Source organism: Pollachius pollachius (genome assembly GCF_949987615.1).
Source record: "Pollachius pollachius genome assembly, chromosome: 11".
NCBI lineage: Eukaryota > Metazoa > Chordata > Actinopteri > Gadiformes > Gadidae > Pollachius > Pollachius pollachius.
In genome coordinates, this window is record NC_136944.1 from 13468572 (window position 1) to 13486071 (window position 17500).

Consider the following 17500-nt stretch of genomic DNA (forward strand, 5'->3'; position numbering starts at 1 on the left):
ACTTTCCTGTTAAATCACCAAAGTGGGCTATTCCCCATTTGAGCTAAATGCCATTGTAATTGAAGCCTGGTTCACAGAGAGACACGTAAATGTTTTTGCCGTAGATTTTTTCTGGTTACTGTGTTGTCAGTGTATATCAGGGAATCCAAACATACCATTTTAATCACCATCTTTTTGCATCATCTTGATTTGGCATTGTAGCTCGTAGGGACAGCTAGGCAAACATGCAGTGTCCACTGGGCAGGGCTAGCTGAAACTCAGTGTTATGACTATGGCGTATAGGGTTTAAAGCATAATGTATGGGTTTTGCCACCTCATATTAAGCAAAGCTTATAGTAGTAGCAGAGTCCCATTTCTGGTTGTAGTTATTGGTTTCAATGTCTGGTCATTCAATAAGTAATGTTAATAATGATAAAAAATATGGTCAGAAAATAAAGTTGATATGATGTTCCAGAAAGGTAGTTTTAGTATATAGTTTTATAGCAAAGATATATATGTTCCCTGAATAAAAACATGATTGGTTTCCCTTAAATATATTTTCAAGAATCAACCAAAATACAAATGTATAAGATATGCTCACTACAAACGCAGTGGCCCAATAATGGAAACCAAAGGTCAGATTAGTTACACACACAGTCTCACAGACACAGACACATACACACTGATACACTGGCACACATACATACAAACAACAAAAGCACACCAAGGCATGCACATACACAGTAGGTTACTATGATTTGTGTGCGGGGGGGGGATAATATTCAGGTTGAGATGATGACAGATGAAGAACGCTATTTTTTTTGCTCTCTTTCTCATACACCCTCTCCATCTGTATATTCATATCTTTATCTATTCATCTTTCTCTCTCACTCTTTATCTCCTGTTATCGCTCTATCTGTTCTCTCTCTCTGTTCATGTTTCTCTCTCTCTCCCTCTCTCTATCTCTCTCTCTCTCACTCTCGGTTCATATGGCTCTCTCTCATCTCCCTGGTGGGGTGTAGATGACAGGAGGGTTTGGATATAATTGGCAGTGGCCCCATGTGGGGATGATCACTGTGGCAGACACACACATAAGCGGGCATGCGCTAAACACACACACACACACACACACACACACACACACACACACTACTACCACTTTTACTCATTTCCATTGTTTTGAACTCAATGTCACAACGAATAGTTCTCCACCCCTTTCACTCAAACTCTCTCTCTCCTTTTTTCCCTCACCCTGTTTCCTTCCCTAAGCTCTCCTTCTATTTCTCCCAATGCCTCCTCCCCTCCTCCCTTCTCTTGTTATTCTCTTCCTCTGGCATCCTTGCGTGCCTTCCTAGCCGGCAACATGCAAATTATGGCCCACAAATGCAAATGCCTGCCTATCTCCAAAGAGAAAGAGAAGGAGAGAGGGTGATAAAGAAAAATGGGAGAGCAAAGAGAGAGAGAATGGCGAGTGACAAAGATATATATAGAGAGGGAGAGAGAGAGATAGATGGAGAGAGAGAGGGTGGGAGAAAGTTAGAGAGAGAGGAATTGAGAGACAGAAAATATAGAAGAGGGAGAGAGAACGGGAATGAGAGGGAGAGAGAAGAGGGAGTGAGAGAGAGAGAGAGAGAGAGAGAGAGAGAGAGAGAGAGAGAGAGAGAGAGAGAGAGAGAGAGAGAGAGAGAGAGAGAGAGAGAGAGAGAGAGAGAGAGAGAGAGAGAGAGGGTACATCCCAGAACTAGATCATCCGCCCAGCACAGATATGCACAGTGGGGGTCTTTTGCGTTCTTCTGGACTAAGAAGGGGGGTGTTCTGGCGCTTGAAGGTTACCTAGGCAATCTCCTAAATTAAGCATCACAACTCTCGACGCACAACCATACCCTTATATGACGAGTAGCTAACTGTTCTCTTGCTGTACCCGCTGTCGCTAAAACACACAATCATCGCTGATGGAAACGTAAACTGTAGAGCTGATTCTGACAGGAAGGAGTTACTGAACGACAGAGACCGGCTGTTAGGTGGTCTCCTTCCGTCCTTCCTAGCTCCTTATTGAACGACAGAGACCGGCTGTTAGGTGGTCTCTTGGCAGCCGGCTGATCCGCCCAGGGGGAAAGCAGAAACAATCTTGTATTCACAGCTTTGCTTTCCCTTTCTCCCTCTTTTCCCTGTCACTCTTCCCATCTGTTCCTCTCCATCTCCTTTTCACCTTTCAACTGTCTCCCCCTATCCCCATCTCACCATCATCTGCCCCCCCCCCCCCCCCCCCCTAATTTTTTATCTCTTATCGTCTCTTTTGGAGACCAGCCGTGCTTTATTGTAGGTCATTTCTGTTCAGCAATATTTTATGATCACAACATTTTATTTTGGTTCGTTCATTCCAGCCTTCCTCCAATTCTATAACTTGAATGCTGAAGGTCTTCTTTCTAGCTTTCTCCCTTTGCATTTTCACCGGGGCAAAAAACGTAAGTCTTTTTTGTAACGCATTCGGACTCAGGAATTTCCTCGGACAGAATGACATCCTTTGATATAAATGCAGACAAATGAGACTTTGAAATCTCAGAGGCTGCGGCTGCATCCCGGTCACTCTGTAGCTAAGTACCGCATGAAGCCAGACTCAGAACCACATGTGGTAAACCCATTCAGGTGAGAATGCACTGAAGATCACAAGGGGAAAGGAGGTCATCACTTGGAGAAGCAGACATTAAAGTTTACCCAGAAGTCATTGCAGGACTCAAACGTTCCTTATCTTTGATTGCATTTGCATGAGGATGTTGGATGACAACGACGAGGAATTAAACTTAGGGGATTTTGTAAAACATTATCTTAACTCACATCCTGTTTTGTTTTTTATGGATGCAACAATTATTTCGATTATTTGATTTATAAGGCACATTTTATAATGGATTAGTTGTTCATTCATGAAGTACAAATACCAAACATTTGCTGTCTAATGCTTCAGAAATTGTAATATTTGGTTCATGGTTCATCATCAAATGAATACTTTAGTTTTTTTCTGGCTGCTTGGTAGCTAAAGCAGGCAATTTTCAGACATTGGTTTGCACTCTGGTATTCTGTGATGGGCACTTGCCATCATTTATTCAAAATTATAGACTGAATGATTAATTGACTCTGAAAATAATCGTCAGTTGCAGCCCTAGTGTGGAGGGAGTGATACTAAGAAACCTCTGTATATCACACATGTTGTGTTACCACTCTCAAAGCTTGTCCTTCTACTTTTCTATTCCCTAATCCATCTCCATCGTCATGCCATGAGATGGGTGTGCCCTCCTCATGGCTATCGACTTTAAAACATATACACATGCTCAGATGCACACGCCCAGATGCACAAACAAACTTACAGCTACACACACACAAACAGGTAGGGGTTAACAGAATTATTAAGACAGCAAGGGAAGGTGACAAGTGTTTGGTATTCCATTCCATGGTCTTCCCCCTGCTCCTTTTTTTTATTGTCTCAGATTCGGAGCCTTCTGGTTTTCTCTAGACCTTATGGGCTCCGATCCCTCCAGACGTCATCCGTCTCCATCATAGATAAGCATCGTCTGAACACATCACTCTTCCATGGTCTCGACACCAGCCAACGCCTCCCTCTTCCCACCCCCACCCTCCATGCAGCAGGGAAAATAACCCAGACTCGACGCTTCCACATCTCTGCATAATTCCTCACAGTCTCTCCTCTATCGTAATTCTTTCTCTTATGTCTGTGTGACCTTGGTTTAACCTCCATCGATTGTCTCCTCAACACATCCTTCCTTTTTTCCTTTTCCTGTCAAGCATTTACAGTATATATTCATTTATACCATCTCTGTCTCTCTCTCTCTCTCTCTCTCTCTCTCTCTCTTGTCTTTTATTCCAATTCTTCTCTCCCTGACACCAACTGCCATCTGCGCTTCCATCGTTTTCACACTCCAATCCCGGGGATCCATCTTTTCTTCCTGCGAGCAACGGCGGTGAGGTTTTGAGTCGACGTCGACAAATAAAAAGGGAAAATAACAACGGCAAAAGAGAGAAAAACTAGTCACCGTTAAAAATACATTTCCACAACCAAAAATATGACTACAAATTCTGGGAGCATCTGCCAATGCTTGTGTCATAAGCATCTGCCACCCCAAGGTTTTTGGGTTTGGTTTCGAATATGCTTCCATTTATCAGAATGCTAACATATTCTCACCCGGTCGCCTTCTCTGGGGACCCACACCTTTTGCTCACCAGTCGTCCATTGTTCCACAGGCCTACTGATCTCCAATGATGAAAGGCCTGGGGGAACGAGCTGTAAGGCAACACCGCCGTGTCCACTGCTTGGACGCAGGGAGCGCGTGTATTGCCTGAAATAATTATTTATTGCTGTTATCCGAGTGAATCTGCTAGAATGCGTGTGGGATAAAACGTGGAGAAGGATTTGATTTTTATTTCAGGGTTTAAAATCATTGGTTAAACTTTTGACCATGTTCGCCTGAAGAAGCAAACATGAACACTGAAGGTATTAAGAATTGATCTATAATAATAGTTATTTCTCTTAATCCTTGTGTTCACCTTGGCCACTTGCCGTCCCTCTCCGCCTCTTCCTCAGCCTGTATTTCTTGTATAAGTAGAAAGCCTTTTGCATGAGTCATTGATTAGTGGCACCAGACGAGAACTTTGAATCAGAATAGTGAGCAAAGGAAGGAAGTAAGGAATTAAGGAGGGACAAAAGGAAGGAAGGAAGGAAGGAAGGAAGAAAGGAAGGACGGAAGGAAGGAAGGAAGGAAGGATAGAAAAGACAGAAACAAACCAATTAACAAATGTAAAAAATAAGTAAAGCGGGAAGGGAGAAAGGAGGAAATGCAAGGAAAGGAAAGATAGCAGCAGGTTTAGAGGGAAGAAAGAAAAGAAGCTAGTAAGGAAGAGAAAGATTGAAGTAAGGAAGCAGGGATGAATGGAATGAAGAAAAGGAAGAATGCAAAGCAAATTGGAAAAAGAAGATGAGAATAAACAAATGTAAAAAACACAAAATACCTAAAGAAATATCATGAAAGACAAACTGACAAACATTCCAAACTATAATCGACAAACCACGACTATTGATGTGCTTCTGTCCTCAAGTGCTCCACACATCACATCCCAAGCTGGTGTATGAAATTCGTCCTAAAATAGTTCCAATAAGACTTAACTGAAATGTATGAATTCAAACTAACGGGAGAAATAGTGCAAACGGGGCAGAGGGAGATCGGAGATTGAAATTGTACAGTGTTTGGGAGTTACAGAAGGAGCAGTCTTTGGAAACCTGGATATTCTTTGGCTAATGATCAAAAGGAATCACGGGAAACAAGATGGAGGAAAGAGTAGAGATAATGAGAGTGATAAAAATAAAAGAGATGCGTGGAAAAAGAGGATAAACTGTTTTATGGGGAGTTGAAAGTCTTGGTAGAGAGTTGGTCTTGGTGTTCTTGTGTGAGTGCATGTGTGTGAATGCATGCCGGCATGGTTCCGTGTGAGCATCTGGATGCGTGTGAGTGCGTGTGTGTGTTTATCTTCTCAGATTTTTTAGGGAGTTTTCAAAGAATAATTACACCAGACACAAACATTCAAAAACACCCCCCCCCCCACCACACACACACACACACACACAAACCCCAGCACACACACACACACACACACACACACACACACACACACACACACACACATTCATTCACAGACAAACAAACACACACACAGCGTACATACACACACACACACACACACACACACACACACACATACATTCACAGACAAATAAACACACACACAGCGTACACACACACATACACACACACTAGCACCTTTTGAAATACACACCCTGATCTAAAGACACACATGTTTGGATTTTAACTGCCTCATGTCTTGAGATATCCCAAAATGCCACATAATTGTTGTGTTGCTCTCTACTGTCTTTCAATTGTGCTGACCTAATTCAGCACTATGGACAGCGACATCCTAACACATGGGGCCCTATCTTGCATCCGGCGCAATTGACTTTCTACACTGACGCATGTGTCGTTGCTAGTTTGCAACTGGTGCGGAGTGTTCTTTTCCCTCCACCGCCACGCATCGGTAAATTAGGGAATGATCTTGCGCCCCGAGGGGCGGTTCGGCGAAAGGAAGAGGCGTGTTCTGGCGCAAACGTTCCCTGGTGCTATTTTGCAGTTTCAGAAAACAATTCCGCCACAAACCAGGAAATACCTGGTTTAAAGTCAGTGGCGCGTTGTTCAGATGCTATTTTAAGGGCGCATGCATAATGTTGCTTGTGCACCTCCCGCATACACTTTGCTTCCCTCATCTACCTAGCCATTGGTAAATTATTTGGGAAAGAACAGCTGATACAGCGGTAATAAGTTGTACTTTTAAATTAATGCATCTGCAAACACAGTACAGCAAACACATATTTTCTTGACACAGACATCGTGTACAAGCCCATAACTTTTAGGATTGATGAGTATTTGATCGTGAGAAAACATTGTTTTACCGTGAGTGAGTGTTAAAAAGAATTTGTGTGTGTATGTGTAAAATAATTGTGTGTATGTGTAAAATAATTAATGAATGCGGGCGCGCGTGTGTGCGTCCATCTGTTTAAACACACGCAAACTAAACACGTAACGCATAATACAGTCCATGGCAATGTATAATAACGGGGGGACACATGCATATTAGGAACACAATTCGTACACGATATTGCATACAATACTGATAAGAAAAGATGTTTGTTAATGTATTGCGTATATCATTAAATAGAACCACAGTTACAGCATATCATATGTGTGTTAAGTTTTCTTTGCCAAAATTTATTTGAGGACTCAGTATTTCTGAAGTTGTGGAAGAAAACGCTATTCCATGTGTGAATTAGGCCATATTATTTGGCCATAAGCTGAGCCATTTGAAGTTGGAAATTCATGTGGTCATGCATCTGTCTCATCGGAGACTGCAAACGCGCTGTCAAACTATCAACTCGTCAGATTCAAATGTGCTCATGGCTCTTAAAGGGGGAGATGGCACTCTCATTGGTTTATTGCACGTTACGCCCAAACCACACCTACGGGTAATTAGGCTACTTCAGACCAACCCTTTTTAGATTTGCGCCGTACGTATGAGTCATTTATCCACCGGTAAAATAGCAACATCGCCATAGAACCGCCCACAAAGCTACTTGCGTTTGGCGTTTCGCACTTGCGTTTTAGACCGTTACAATAGGGTTCATGGTGGTAAAGTTAACAGGAGCTCAGCCATAAAGCAGAAGAGACAACTGATTATCAAGGGACATGATTGGTGCGTTATGGCGATTTGCTCTCGATGTATAACAAGAGCTACCTCAAGACATTGTAAAACGACAGGAATAAAACATGATTATTGAAAAATGATTAAAAATGAGCGAATGACTCCAAATAACCCTAGATTGCAACACCACTGCTGGTGAATGAAACAGGATTCAAAATCAAGATCTCCATGCGTCCATCGAGAAATTCCTCGTAAACTTAGTAAAAGTATAATGTTGAAATAAATGTTGAAAAATGAAATAACCACTCCATTGTTCATTGAAGATTTCTACACCATTGCTGTAAATGGTCAAACTGAAACAAAGGCAGATGTTCCAGTTGGGCTTTGCAGTAAATTTGCTGACCATAAATGTCAATATAGAAGCTGTGGATATGGATAGTAACACTGCATTGTCTCTTCTGCCATGGATCAGGGTCAATTCAATACAGACCCAGCTAAACTAACCAGGGTGTTGGAATAAAATATCCCCTCACCCAGCCTATCAATCCTGCATCGCCCTACACACACACACACACACACACGCACACACACACACACACACGCACAGACACACACACATTCACAAATACACACACCCGCACACACACACACACACACACACACACACACACACACACACACACACACACACACACACACACACACACACACACACACACACACACACACACACACACACAGACATTGTCCTCCCATTTGGTTACAAGGTGGCTGGCTCTTTGTAAATGTGTGTGCGTGTGTGTATTGTCAGAAGAGCCAGTGATGAAACAGAGGAGATGGGGGGGAAGGGGAGGTGACGGGGGACAGATGGGTCACGGATTTTTCCCTCCGCGGGTTTGAGCCGGAACACGGCTAATTACATCTTAATTAAATATGACCTGTCTCTGCTGCCATCGTCTCCCATCCATGGGTGACACGTGTGTCTGTGTGTGCATGTGTGTGCGAGTGCTGTGCATGGTGTGTGTCTGTGTGTTTGTCTGTCTGTGTGAGTGAGTCTGTTGTGTTAGAGTGAAACAATCATCCACGCTAGTAAAAACATGCATTTGGGCATGTGTGCGCGTGTGTGTGTATGTGTGTGTTGTGCTCTTGTGTGTCCATACATATACAAAGTGCAATAAAAATCATGTCAATAAATAATACATCACTGGTAGTAAATACATACATGTATACTGGAAGAGTATGCGTTCGTAATTCCTGAATGTGTGTTTTCATCCAGAGGGTGTCTGTGTGTGTTTGTAAATCCTGTGTTTGTGTGTGTTTAGTTCCAGTGTGTCGATCCTGTGTGTGTGTGTGTGTGTGTCTATGTGTCAGTGTGTGTGTGTGTGTGTGTGTGTGTGTGTGTGTGTGCATGTGTGTGAGTACATCCGAGGACAATTACGTGTGCAGCGAGCAACTACAACCCCGACCAGACAAGAGCCGCCCCCCCCCCCCCCGGGATGTGGGACCTTCTCCTGCTCTTAAAGTGCAGGCCTGGCCTACTTATCTCCAGGATGGAGGGCTCATCGCTGGGATAACGCAAGCACCTTGAACAAAGGGACATCCTTGTTTCAGCATTAGGCTGAGGAAAAAACACACATGCACACATGCACGCGACATACTCAATATAAAATCGAACCGTTCAATAAGCCATCCAAGGTTCATTGAGAATTGTGGCATCTTCGGTTTTGCAAAAAAAAAAAACAGGGAAAAAAATAAAAATAAATCATGTAGCCAAACTGGTTGCTTTTTACTTCTATCTGAGTAGGCTGTGTCTGAGTTTTAGAGGAGCATATGAACGCAGCATGTGCGCACGCCTCCCCGCAAGTAATATCCAATCACTAAGTTAGTAAGCTAAAAACGGGGTCCGATTTCAGACAACACGCAACATGGTTATATAGCCACTTCCAGTTTACCTATCCGTCAGAGCAACAACAAACTATTTGGCGGCATTCGATTTATTGTTAAATTGTTAGTTATCATTTTATTCAGCTTTTGCACTTGGTCAAGCATGAACCGGGTCCCCGCGCCCGTCCAGAAGTGAGTTGTGGATTTCGTCAAAGCCTTTTTCAGGAACAACACTACTATTCATTACGTCGTCTCCTTCCACTTCCGAGTGAAAGCCCCACGGAAATTCTCGAGTATGTGCAGAACGTGGAATCCGTTTCCGATACAATGGCTGACTATACATGCCGCTGGTTTGCAGACTATGAATGACTTATCTACATGTATGTGTTCTTATCCAATTATGAGATGTCCGTTATGGTCCAATTTTGGTCCGATGTAGGTCGGACTAAGATGTTCACATGTATTTTAAAAGTCCAAACAGTGTCTGATACGATCAGAAATCGAATATCTAGCATCACGTAACCCACCTGATTGTGAATGCAAACTGCTTGCGCCTTGCTGCAGAGATGTCGACAAGCTGATCTTTTACAGAAGAACCTCAAAATACAGGAATCGATAGCTTTAGAGACCTACTCTAATACAAGTCATTTTTTGTCATTAAAACATTGAATTTAGGTTTACAGGCATCCTCATTTATGTTATTTAAAATCTGTTAATTAGCTTTTTGAAATACTATCCCCTTTTTTTTTTACCAGCCATCAAGGCTAAAAACCACATGTAAGTGATGTTTTTTGTTTTTTACATACTGTATTTATTTTATTATACAATACACAATAATGTGTCTGAACGTAAACCATTTTTGTTGTTCTTTTAAGCTTATAAGCAAAGTAAAGAAATGATTTTAGAATAAGAAAATAGCTATTTTTGTTTTGCCGTACACACAAAATGCATACCGAATCCGAACCGAAACCATGACCCAAGAACCAATGTTCGTTTTGAACCAGGGGTCGAAACTGTAACGGTATTTTGGCATCCCTAACACACACACACACACACACACACACACACACACACACACACACACACACACACACACACACACACACACACACACACACACACACACACACACACACACATCCATGGAGTACTGGGTACTTTCTTCCTCTACTTTAATGGAAAATAAAACACACACGCAATCTCAAACGACACTAACACACTGGGCCCCTCTCTCTCTCGCTCTCTCTCTCTCCTTCATTATAATGCCTAATCTCCTGGATCGATCTTGAATGAATTGTGATTATTGGCAGAATAATTAAAGGTGCTTGCAAATTGTGCATATTTGAGAAGCCATGAAACTTAATTTTGGTTTTGTGGATGGATTTTGGACAGCAATTCCCTCACACACACACCCACACAATATGGTACCGTTTTTGGAGCGCAGGGTTCTGGCAGAGATGCCGTTGGTTCCTATGGGGTGGTGACCGCCATGTCCATCTGCACCCCCACCCTCCCCTGGCTGCTTCAGCAACTCTGTCAGAGTCCTAGAGAGAGAGAGGGGGGGGGGAGAGAGAGGGAGAGAGAGAGAAAGGATGATGGTGGCGAAACAAGAATTAATGGTTCAGTTATTCTTGGACACAACAACAAAGCTCGGTAAAACACTGAAGTAAAATGCTCCCTTGAGGGAGAGAGAGACAATGAGCGAGGGGTTTCGATGAAGGTAGGAGAGTTAGAGAGAGAGCGATCTTGAGACGTTAGAGTGATGAATGTTTATGCCAAACCTTTAGACTGAGTTGGAATTTTCCCCCCAAATCAGCCGGAGAGCTTTTGCACCAGCATTCATCATGAAGACAAAGACTTGAGTGACGGATGAACTGTATCAGTAGTGCGGATGGACGGCAGCCAAACAGAAGTGCCAATCACATTTTCTTTCCACCAATGACAGATTTCCTTTACTTTAATCCGCCTCCTTTGTTTGCCTGAGTTCCGATTATTGTCGAATAAAATGGTGGAAAGCATGAGGAATACAGACATGAAGTTAAGGAATCGTGGCTCATGGTCATCATCATTTGTCTCATCTCTCTCTCTCTCTCTCTCTCTCTCTCTCTAAAACCTGCCTGATTTTCTCAGTCATGCGGCAGTCAGACTGAAGAGTACACATAACCTCCTTGAAAGGTTGGAGCTACAGAGGTCTCACTGGAAGGGTGCTGAGAGCAGCGGAAGAACATGAGCAGATATGGAGAGGCTTGCAGGCTCTCTGCAAGGCAGTTACAGCGGATTTGTGTTGTAAAGCCACGTTGGCAGCACATTGGACATTGCTCCAATCAATCACCCAAGATCCGAGTGGGCAAGGAGTTTATGGAAACGACACTGATGATAGGAAAATCTGTTGTACTACACACACACACAGAAACACACAGACACACACGCACACACACACACACACACACACACACACACAAATAGACACACAAACACACAACTGCAACATCGTAAATGAGATTGCTGACTGGTTGCTTTGTTGGTCGATTGCTATTTGTTAATTGGTTTTTCATTGTAAATCAATTGTATGTCAAAAAAATGCAAAACTTTTATGAAGAAAATAAGAAAGTACAAGAGAGAAAGAGGGGAACATTGCTTCTTTCAACGACTGACCAATTTTTCGATGTTGCACAATTTAAAGTTGTAATAAAGAAAGTCATGATAATAATTACCGATCCTGGTATCTGACTCCAACAGCAAAAACTGCACGCGGCTGTTTTTTTCTCAGTTCCTGCAGCACTTACATTTCTAGTAGCTCCAATGCTGATTATGTGCTTTTGATTGCTCTAGGCCTTACTTCCACAGGAGTCTGCTGAAAAGTACAATTTATGTAAATGGGAACGGAAGTTCATGACATTATTTGAACTTTTATTAAATTAAGTTGCTTTAAATACAACCTGGTGTATATTTAGGGAACTGTTAACTTCCGGAAACCCATTTAGGGCCCTTTGCCTAACTTTTAGAACCTTCCAAGAGACCGATAAACAATATTACCTCCAGGCTTATTGCAGTTCCACTCACAAGGAGCATACAGTAATCTTGTCAACAAGACACACAATCCCAGAGAGCTACTAGTACAATGGACTTTGCTTCCAATTTGCCTCCATTTTATAATGGTAGACATTTTTCATTGTGTCTTAAGTAAGTACAAGATCCTTGGCCATTGTAAACCTTTCTATTATTGACTATTTTCAAAACCATGCAATGCTTTTAAGAATCGATATTCTATATCAAGGGCTGAAGTGGTTTCTCCTATGAATCAGAAGGATTATTGTTGTAGACCCTTTACTGTCCTTTACTGTCTTAAAAAAAACATTTGACAGCTCTACACCTGTAATAGTACTTACAGTCACACAATCCTATTTGGAAGAGTTTATCTTTGTGATTACGATGGTTATCAAATTACCTGTCTATCGTGGCTAGGATTGATTTCAAACACTGTATAAGAATACTCACATGGACATTCCAGGAAAGCCCATTTATATGATTTTAGTATAAAACAAAAACAAAGTTTACACCTTAGAATAACTGCAACTTCCAAGGATTAATAAAGCAGTAGTTAATATTGATTTCACCTTCACACATAAGGTCATTTACATTTCTTACAGAAAAAAAAAAATACTACCTCAGGGTTAGCATTTTTTTCAAGAGATTTTCAGGGTAAAAATGTCAGGATATGTTTGTCACACATACGGCCCATCAAGAGAATAGCAGCGCTTACCAATGAGTTCATTCATTCAGTCTTCAACGCTTTATAAACGCTAAATGAATAGAAGATTACTATAAATTCATATTTACTACTGCTATTTTAATGATGATAAAGATGCCGTTAATCTTAATTAAGTGCTACCAGAATGACTCGAATGAACAAAATTAAATGCTAACAGTACGCAAGTGAATCACCAATCGGGTGTGTTGTACATTGCTCTACTGGTTATTAACAGCTTCACTGGCATGACACCCTTTTAAGTAGAAATTCAAATAGCCCATCATGATCCGTGCATATTTCTGGGAAAAAGTCACATTGACAAAGAGAACTAGACAGGTTTAATTTGACCCCCAGTTAATAACAGGCAGAAATATAGAGGAAAAACTGTCAGGGACACACAAGGACAAGTTTATCCATCCATTTATCCTTCCATTCATCCATCTATCAACCCTCTGAACATCCATCCAATCAACCATCAAATCATCTTCCAACATCCAATCCTTCATCCAATCGTCCATCTAATATATATCCATTCCTCCAGCATCTATCATCATCCTTCAATCCACCCTACCATCCTTGCCTCCATCAGTATTGGTAAAGCAGGAGAATGTAACTATATGAAGTGTTGCACTCACACTATACACCATTATCCATTTCCTCTACCCCTTGACCTCCCTCTTGCTGTCCCTCTCTTCCCATGCCTCCCTCATTCTCTCTCTCTCTCTCTCTCTCTCTCTCTCTCTCTCTCTCTCTCTCTCTCCCCCCATGGCCTCTCTCTTTGTCTCTCTCCCCATGGCCTATATTTTTCTCTCTCTCTCTCTCTCTCTCTCTCTCTCTCTCTCTCCCTCTCGCTTACCTCCCTCCTTTCTTCTCTCCTTGGGGTGAGAGTTGGGAGGGCTTGTTTTTGATAAAAAACTTGTCAACATCCGCCCCCCCCAACTCTTCCTGTGCTTCTCAAGAGGATTCCAGTCCTCTTGCTCTCATCTGTTTTTTCTAAATTCAAGTTTTCTCACTCTCGCCCTCCCCCCTCTCCCTCACCCTTTCTCTGTATTATTCTAGTCCTTCCCCTCCCAGCCCTCTGTGATCTCCACCCCTAGTCTAGAAAAATCCCTTTAGCTCTCTGGCTCCTCCTGGCCTCACCCACGCAAACCTCTCTCTCTCTCTCGCTCTCTCTCTCTCTCTCTCTCTCTCTCTCAGACAAACACAAACAAACACACACACACACACACACACACACGCACGCACACACACACACACACACATGCGCACGCAAGCACACCACACACACATACACATCTCTTACTACCTCTCCCTCAATATACTCCCTCCCTCCATCTTTAATCCCTAACTCTCTCTCATTATTTTGCTCATTCTCTCTCTCTCTCTCTCTCTCTCTCTCTCTCTCTCTCTCTCTCTCTTTCACAACCCCCCACCGTCACCCCCATCTCTTCCTCACACCCCTCCCCGCCCTGTCTCTCTTCCTCATACACTCTCTCTCTCTTCCTGTCTGAAGCTTCCACGTCTTAACTTGTTCCTCGACTGCTCTGTGGCTTGCCACAGAGCAGTCGAGCAGTCTCTCTCTCTCTCTCTCTCTCTCCTCTTATCCCAAGGTCTCTCTGCCACATGCAGCATTCAAGCGCCATCAAGGCCATGTAAAAACTTTAAAGCCTGTCGCCCCCCACTGTGTGTGCAGCACTCCATCCACTTATCCACCCTTGCCACCAGTCTTATTGGTAAAGCAGAAGAATGTATTTACGCTAATATAAATACATTTATATTAACTTTGTGAAGTGTTAACTATAATTTGTTCCCTTTCCGATCTTCCTTGCCAGCACCTGTATCCCCTGGTATTCATGCTGATATTTATTTATTTATACCGTTCTTTCTTGTTTTATTTAGAAACGTTTTGAAGTACAAACCTGCACACATACACACACACACACACACACACAGACACATGCATGCATGTGCGCACACTTATGCACGCACGAATGCAGGCAGGCAGGCACACACGCATGAACACACACACACACACGCACACACACACACCCACACAAACACACATACACACACAAACACACACAAACACACACATAGATAGGTACACAAATGTAGGACGTAAGCAACAAGCAGCTTACATGTTGTCACAACATGTACAGTTATTCTAGTACTGCTGAGGCTGTAATTAGAGAGGCGTGATTAATTAGGCCTGAAGTAATTAGGCCTATAACCAAACGTTTAACTAAGTTAGTGCAAGATTAAAACAGAGATATGAATCTTCAAGATTTAGAGAACAATTCATTTGCAATTACTATGAATTACCCATAACATTTTCATATCTTTAATTCCCAAGTTGCACTGCTTCTGCGGTCACTTTTTCCTTTTGCTGTATACTTGTATGCATGTGACAAATAAAACTCTTGAATCTTGAATCAGTGGACAACAACAAACGGCACCAGCAAACCCAGTACGAAGTCATACCTCACAATCTTGCTCAATGGAAACGCTGACACGGCCGAGGTTCAAACCTTCAACCTTCAAACTTGTCAAAGGTGGATGTGGAGGGAAAGTGGTGGTGAGGATAACCTACCCCAGTGCTTTATTAGCCTTTAAAACCATCTGGAGCAATAAATGACCATTCTAGGGTGACATGGGTGCTGCCAGGGCTACTAGAACTCCATCGTTACTTTAGTCTGGCAGAGGACCTTGGCCGCGATCCGGAACGTTCTGAATCAGCTACTCCAGGGTGTGTTAAGTCCTATTGAATGAAGACGCCAGCTAAAAGCCTGGAATGTAAATCTCAGAGGGGTTTTGCGACTGTGTGAGCGGAATGTGCGGTGAATGTACTGTATCTCTCGTTCGGGTACAGGACGGGATGGAAGTCACCTGCCTACATGGTCTTTTAATTGATTTGGCTCAGGTCAGAGTCTTTAAGCTACGTCAATCATGTGGATAGAAAGGATCAAGGATCAAATCAGCCAGTGGAGTGTTGTAGACATAGATAGAGGGGAACTATTTGCACGTAACAATACCTCCTCTATCTGATACCAATACATAAAACAGGGCCTGACAGTATTATTATTTTTATATGTGAGTGTCATAATGACGTCTAGAGTACAGCCAAACTACGCATTAAAAACTCCCTAAGGAGCTGGGTTAGGGATTGTGTTCAAGGATGCCTACAGGTGGGCCTTTGGGTTAGAACCAGTAAACCTTGCGGGAATTCAAACTCCCTGCCAACAAAGCCATCCTGCCCCCTAACCTAAAAAAATGAATCAACTTTTGTTTTTTCCTGCAGGTCATAAGCAGTCATGATTCAGCAGAAGCCAGGGGAATGAGGAAGCATTACCGCTTCTATCTCCATCCCCGCAGGGCTTGGCTCAGCAAGCAGTGGGCTGCTGGCATGGGTACGGGAAAGGCATGGCCATAAACTACCACAAGAATAGAGAACTACAAGAGCAATGTCCCCAGGGCATTCCGATGCTACTGATTCCACATGGCCTAATTGGGATTTCTACATTTTGCCAAGGAAAGAAGAAAAACTAAAAGTTTTCTGGCTATACCTAGTTCATCTGTTACCCCAAGGAAAAACATTTATACAGAACGTGGTGAAGCAAGTTGGCTGGTATAGAAGATGAGGAGAAAAGGAGAATAGCAGCCGGTTTAGAACAAAGATGTATTGTTTTACTTCGCTAAATGAACTAGGAATGGAAAGTCTTCCAGAATGGATTCAAAGGCCTTTCTTACACAACCGTTTTGTAAATCAAAAATGGTTGTAAGATTGTGATGCACAGAGAGATGTTTTTGTCTAAACAGGTGATAGAGGTTGTAAGAGAGATGTAGACATCCACAAGATGTCTACATCTTGATCTCTCTCGATACAAATGATTAGACCTGGGTTAAGATATTTCCCTTGCGTAAAAAGGGAAATTGTTCCAGCGGAAGTTACTGCTTCTGTGTCTGCGAAGATCTCTTAATTATCCTTTCAGCGCAGGGGGGGAAAACTGGCGACTGGAAACCACCCCCACTTTGCGTGGCCTGCATATGATCTTTCCTCTACATTACAGAAGAAAGAGTTAAACGTTAGTCAGGGCAATGTGTGGTCTGGCTGAGAGAGAGAAAGGGGAGACAGACAGAGAGAGAGAGAGAGAGAGAGAGAGAGAGTGAGAGAGAGAGAGAGCGAGAGCGAGAGAGAGCGAGAGAGAGAGAGAGAGAGATAGAGAGAGAAGAGAGAGAGAAAGAGAAAAAAGTGCCTCTTAAGAAGCTTTCTTTAAGAAGAACAGTAGAAGGAGAAGAAGGTATAGCACGGCGGGAGGGAACGCAAACAGAGAGAGAGACAAAACAACCCCCTGTGTGTTGTTGTTGTCAGCCTCTCATTGAACTCTAAAACTAATTAGGAAGCCAATTATAATGTGCACCAGTAGTACCTATGCGCTATTACCCCGAGAGATAAACGTACTGTCCTTGGTGCTGCGATCAGAGGACTACACTCACCAGAAGTCCATGCATAAATGTGTGTGTCTTTGTGCGTGGGTTTTTTGTACGTGTGCATCTGTGTGCCTTAGGGGAATGTATGCCATGCCATGTCCATGTTGGAAGATAAGACATTTCACTATTTAGTCATTGGCAGAC

The 17500-nt window shown here is 42.7% G+C and overlaps 1 protein-coding gene across 1 annotated transcript in view; it reads right to left on the bottom strand.

Annotated features, from left to right (window-relative positions):
• Positions 1 to 17500, bottom strand: part of LOC307082982 (protein shisa-9) — a gene marked incomplete at both ends in the record, with an annotated part of 83955 nt that overhangs the window by 38365 nt on the left and 28090 nt on the right. Inside the window, one exon of the mRNA XM_079746745.1 lies at positions 10546 to 10661. Within this exon, the coding sequence (XP_079602871.1) occupies positions 10546 to 10661 (116 nt within the window). The remainder of the gene's footprint in view (positions 1 to 10545; positions 10662 to 17500) is intronic.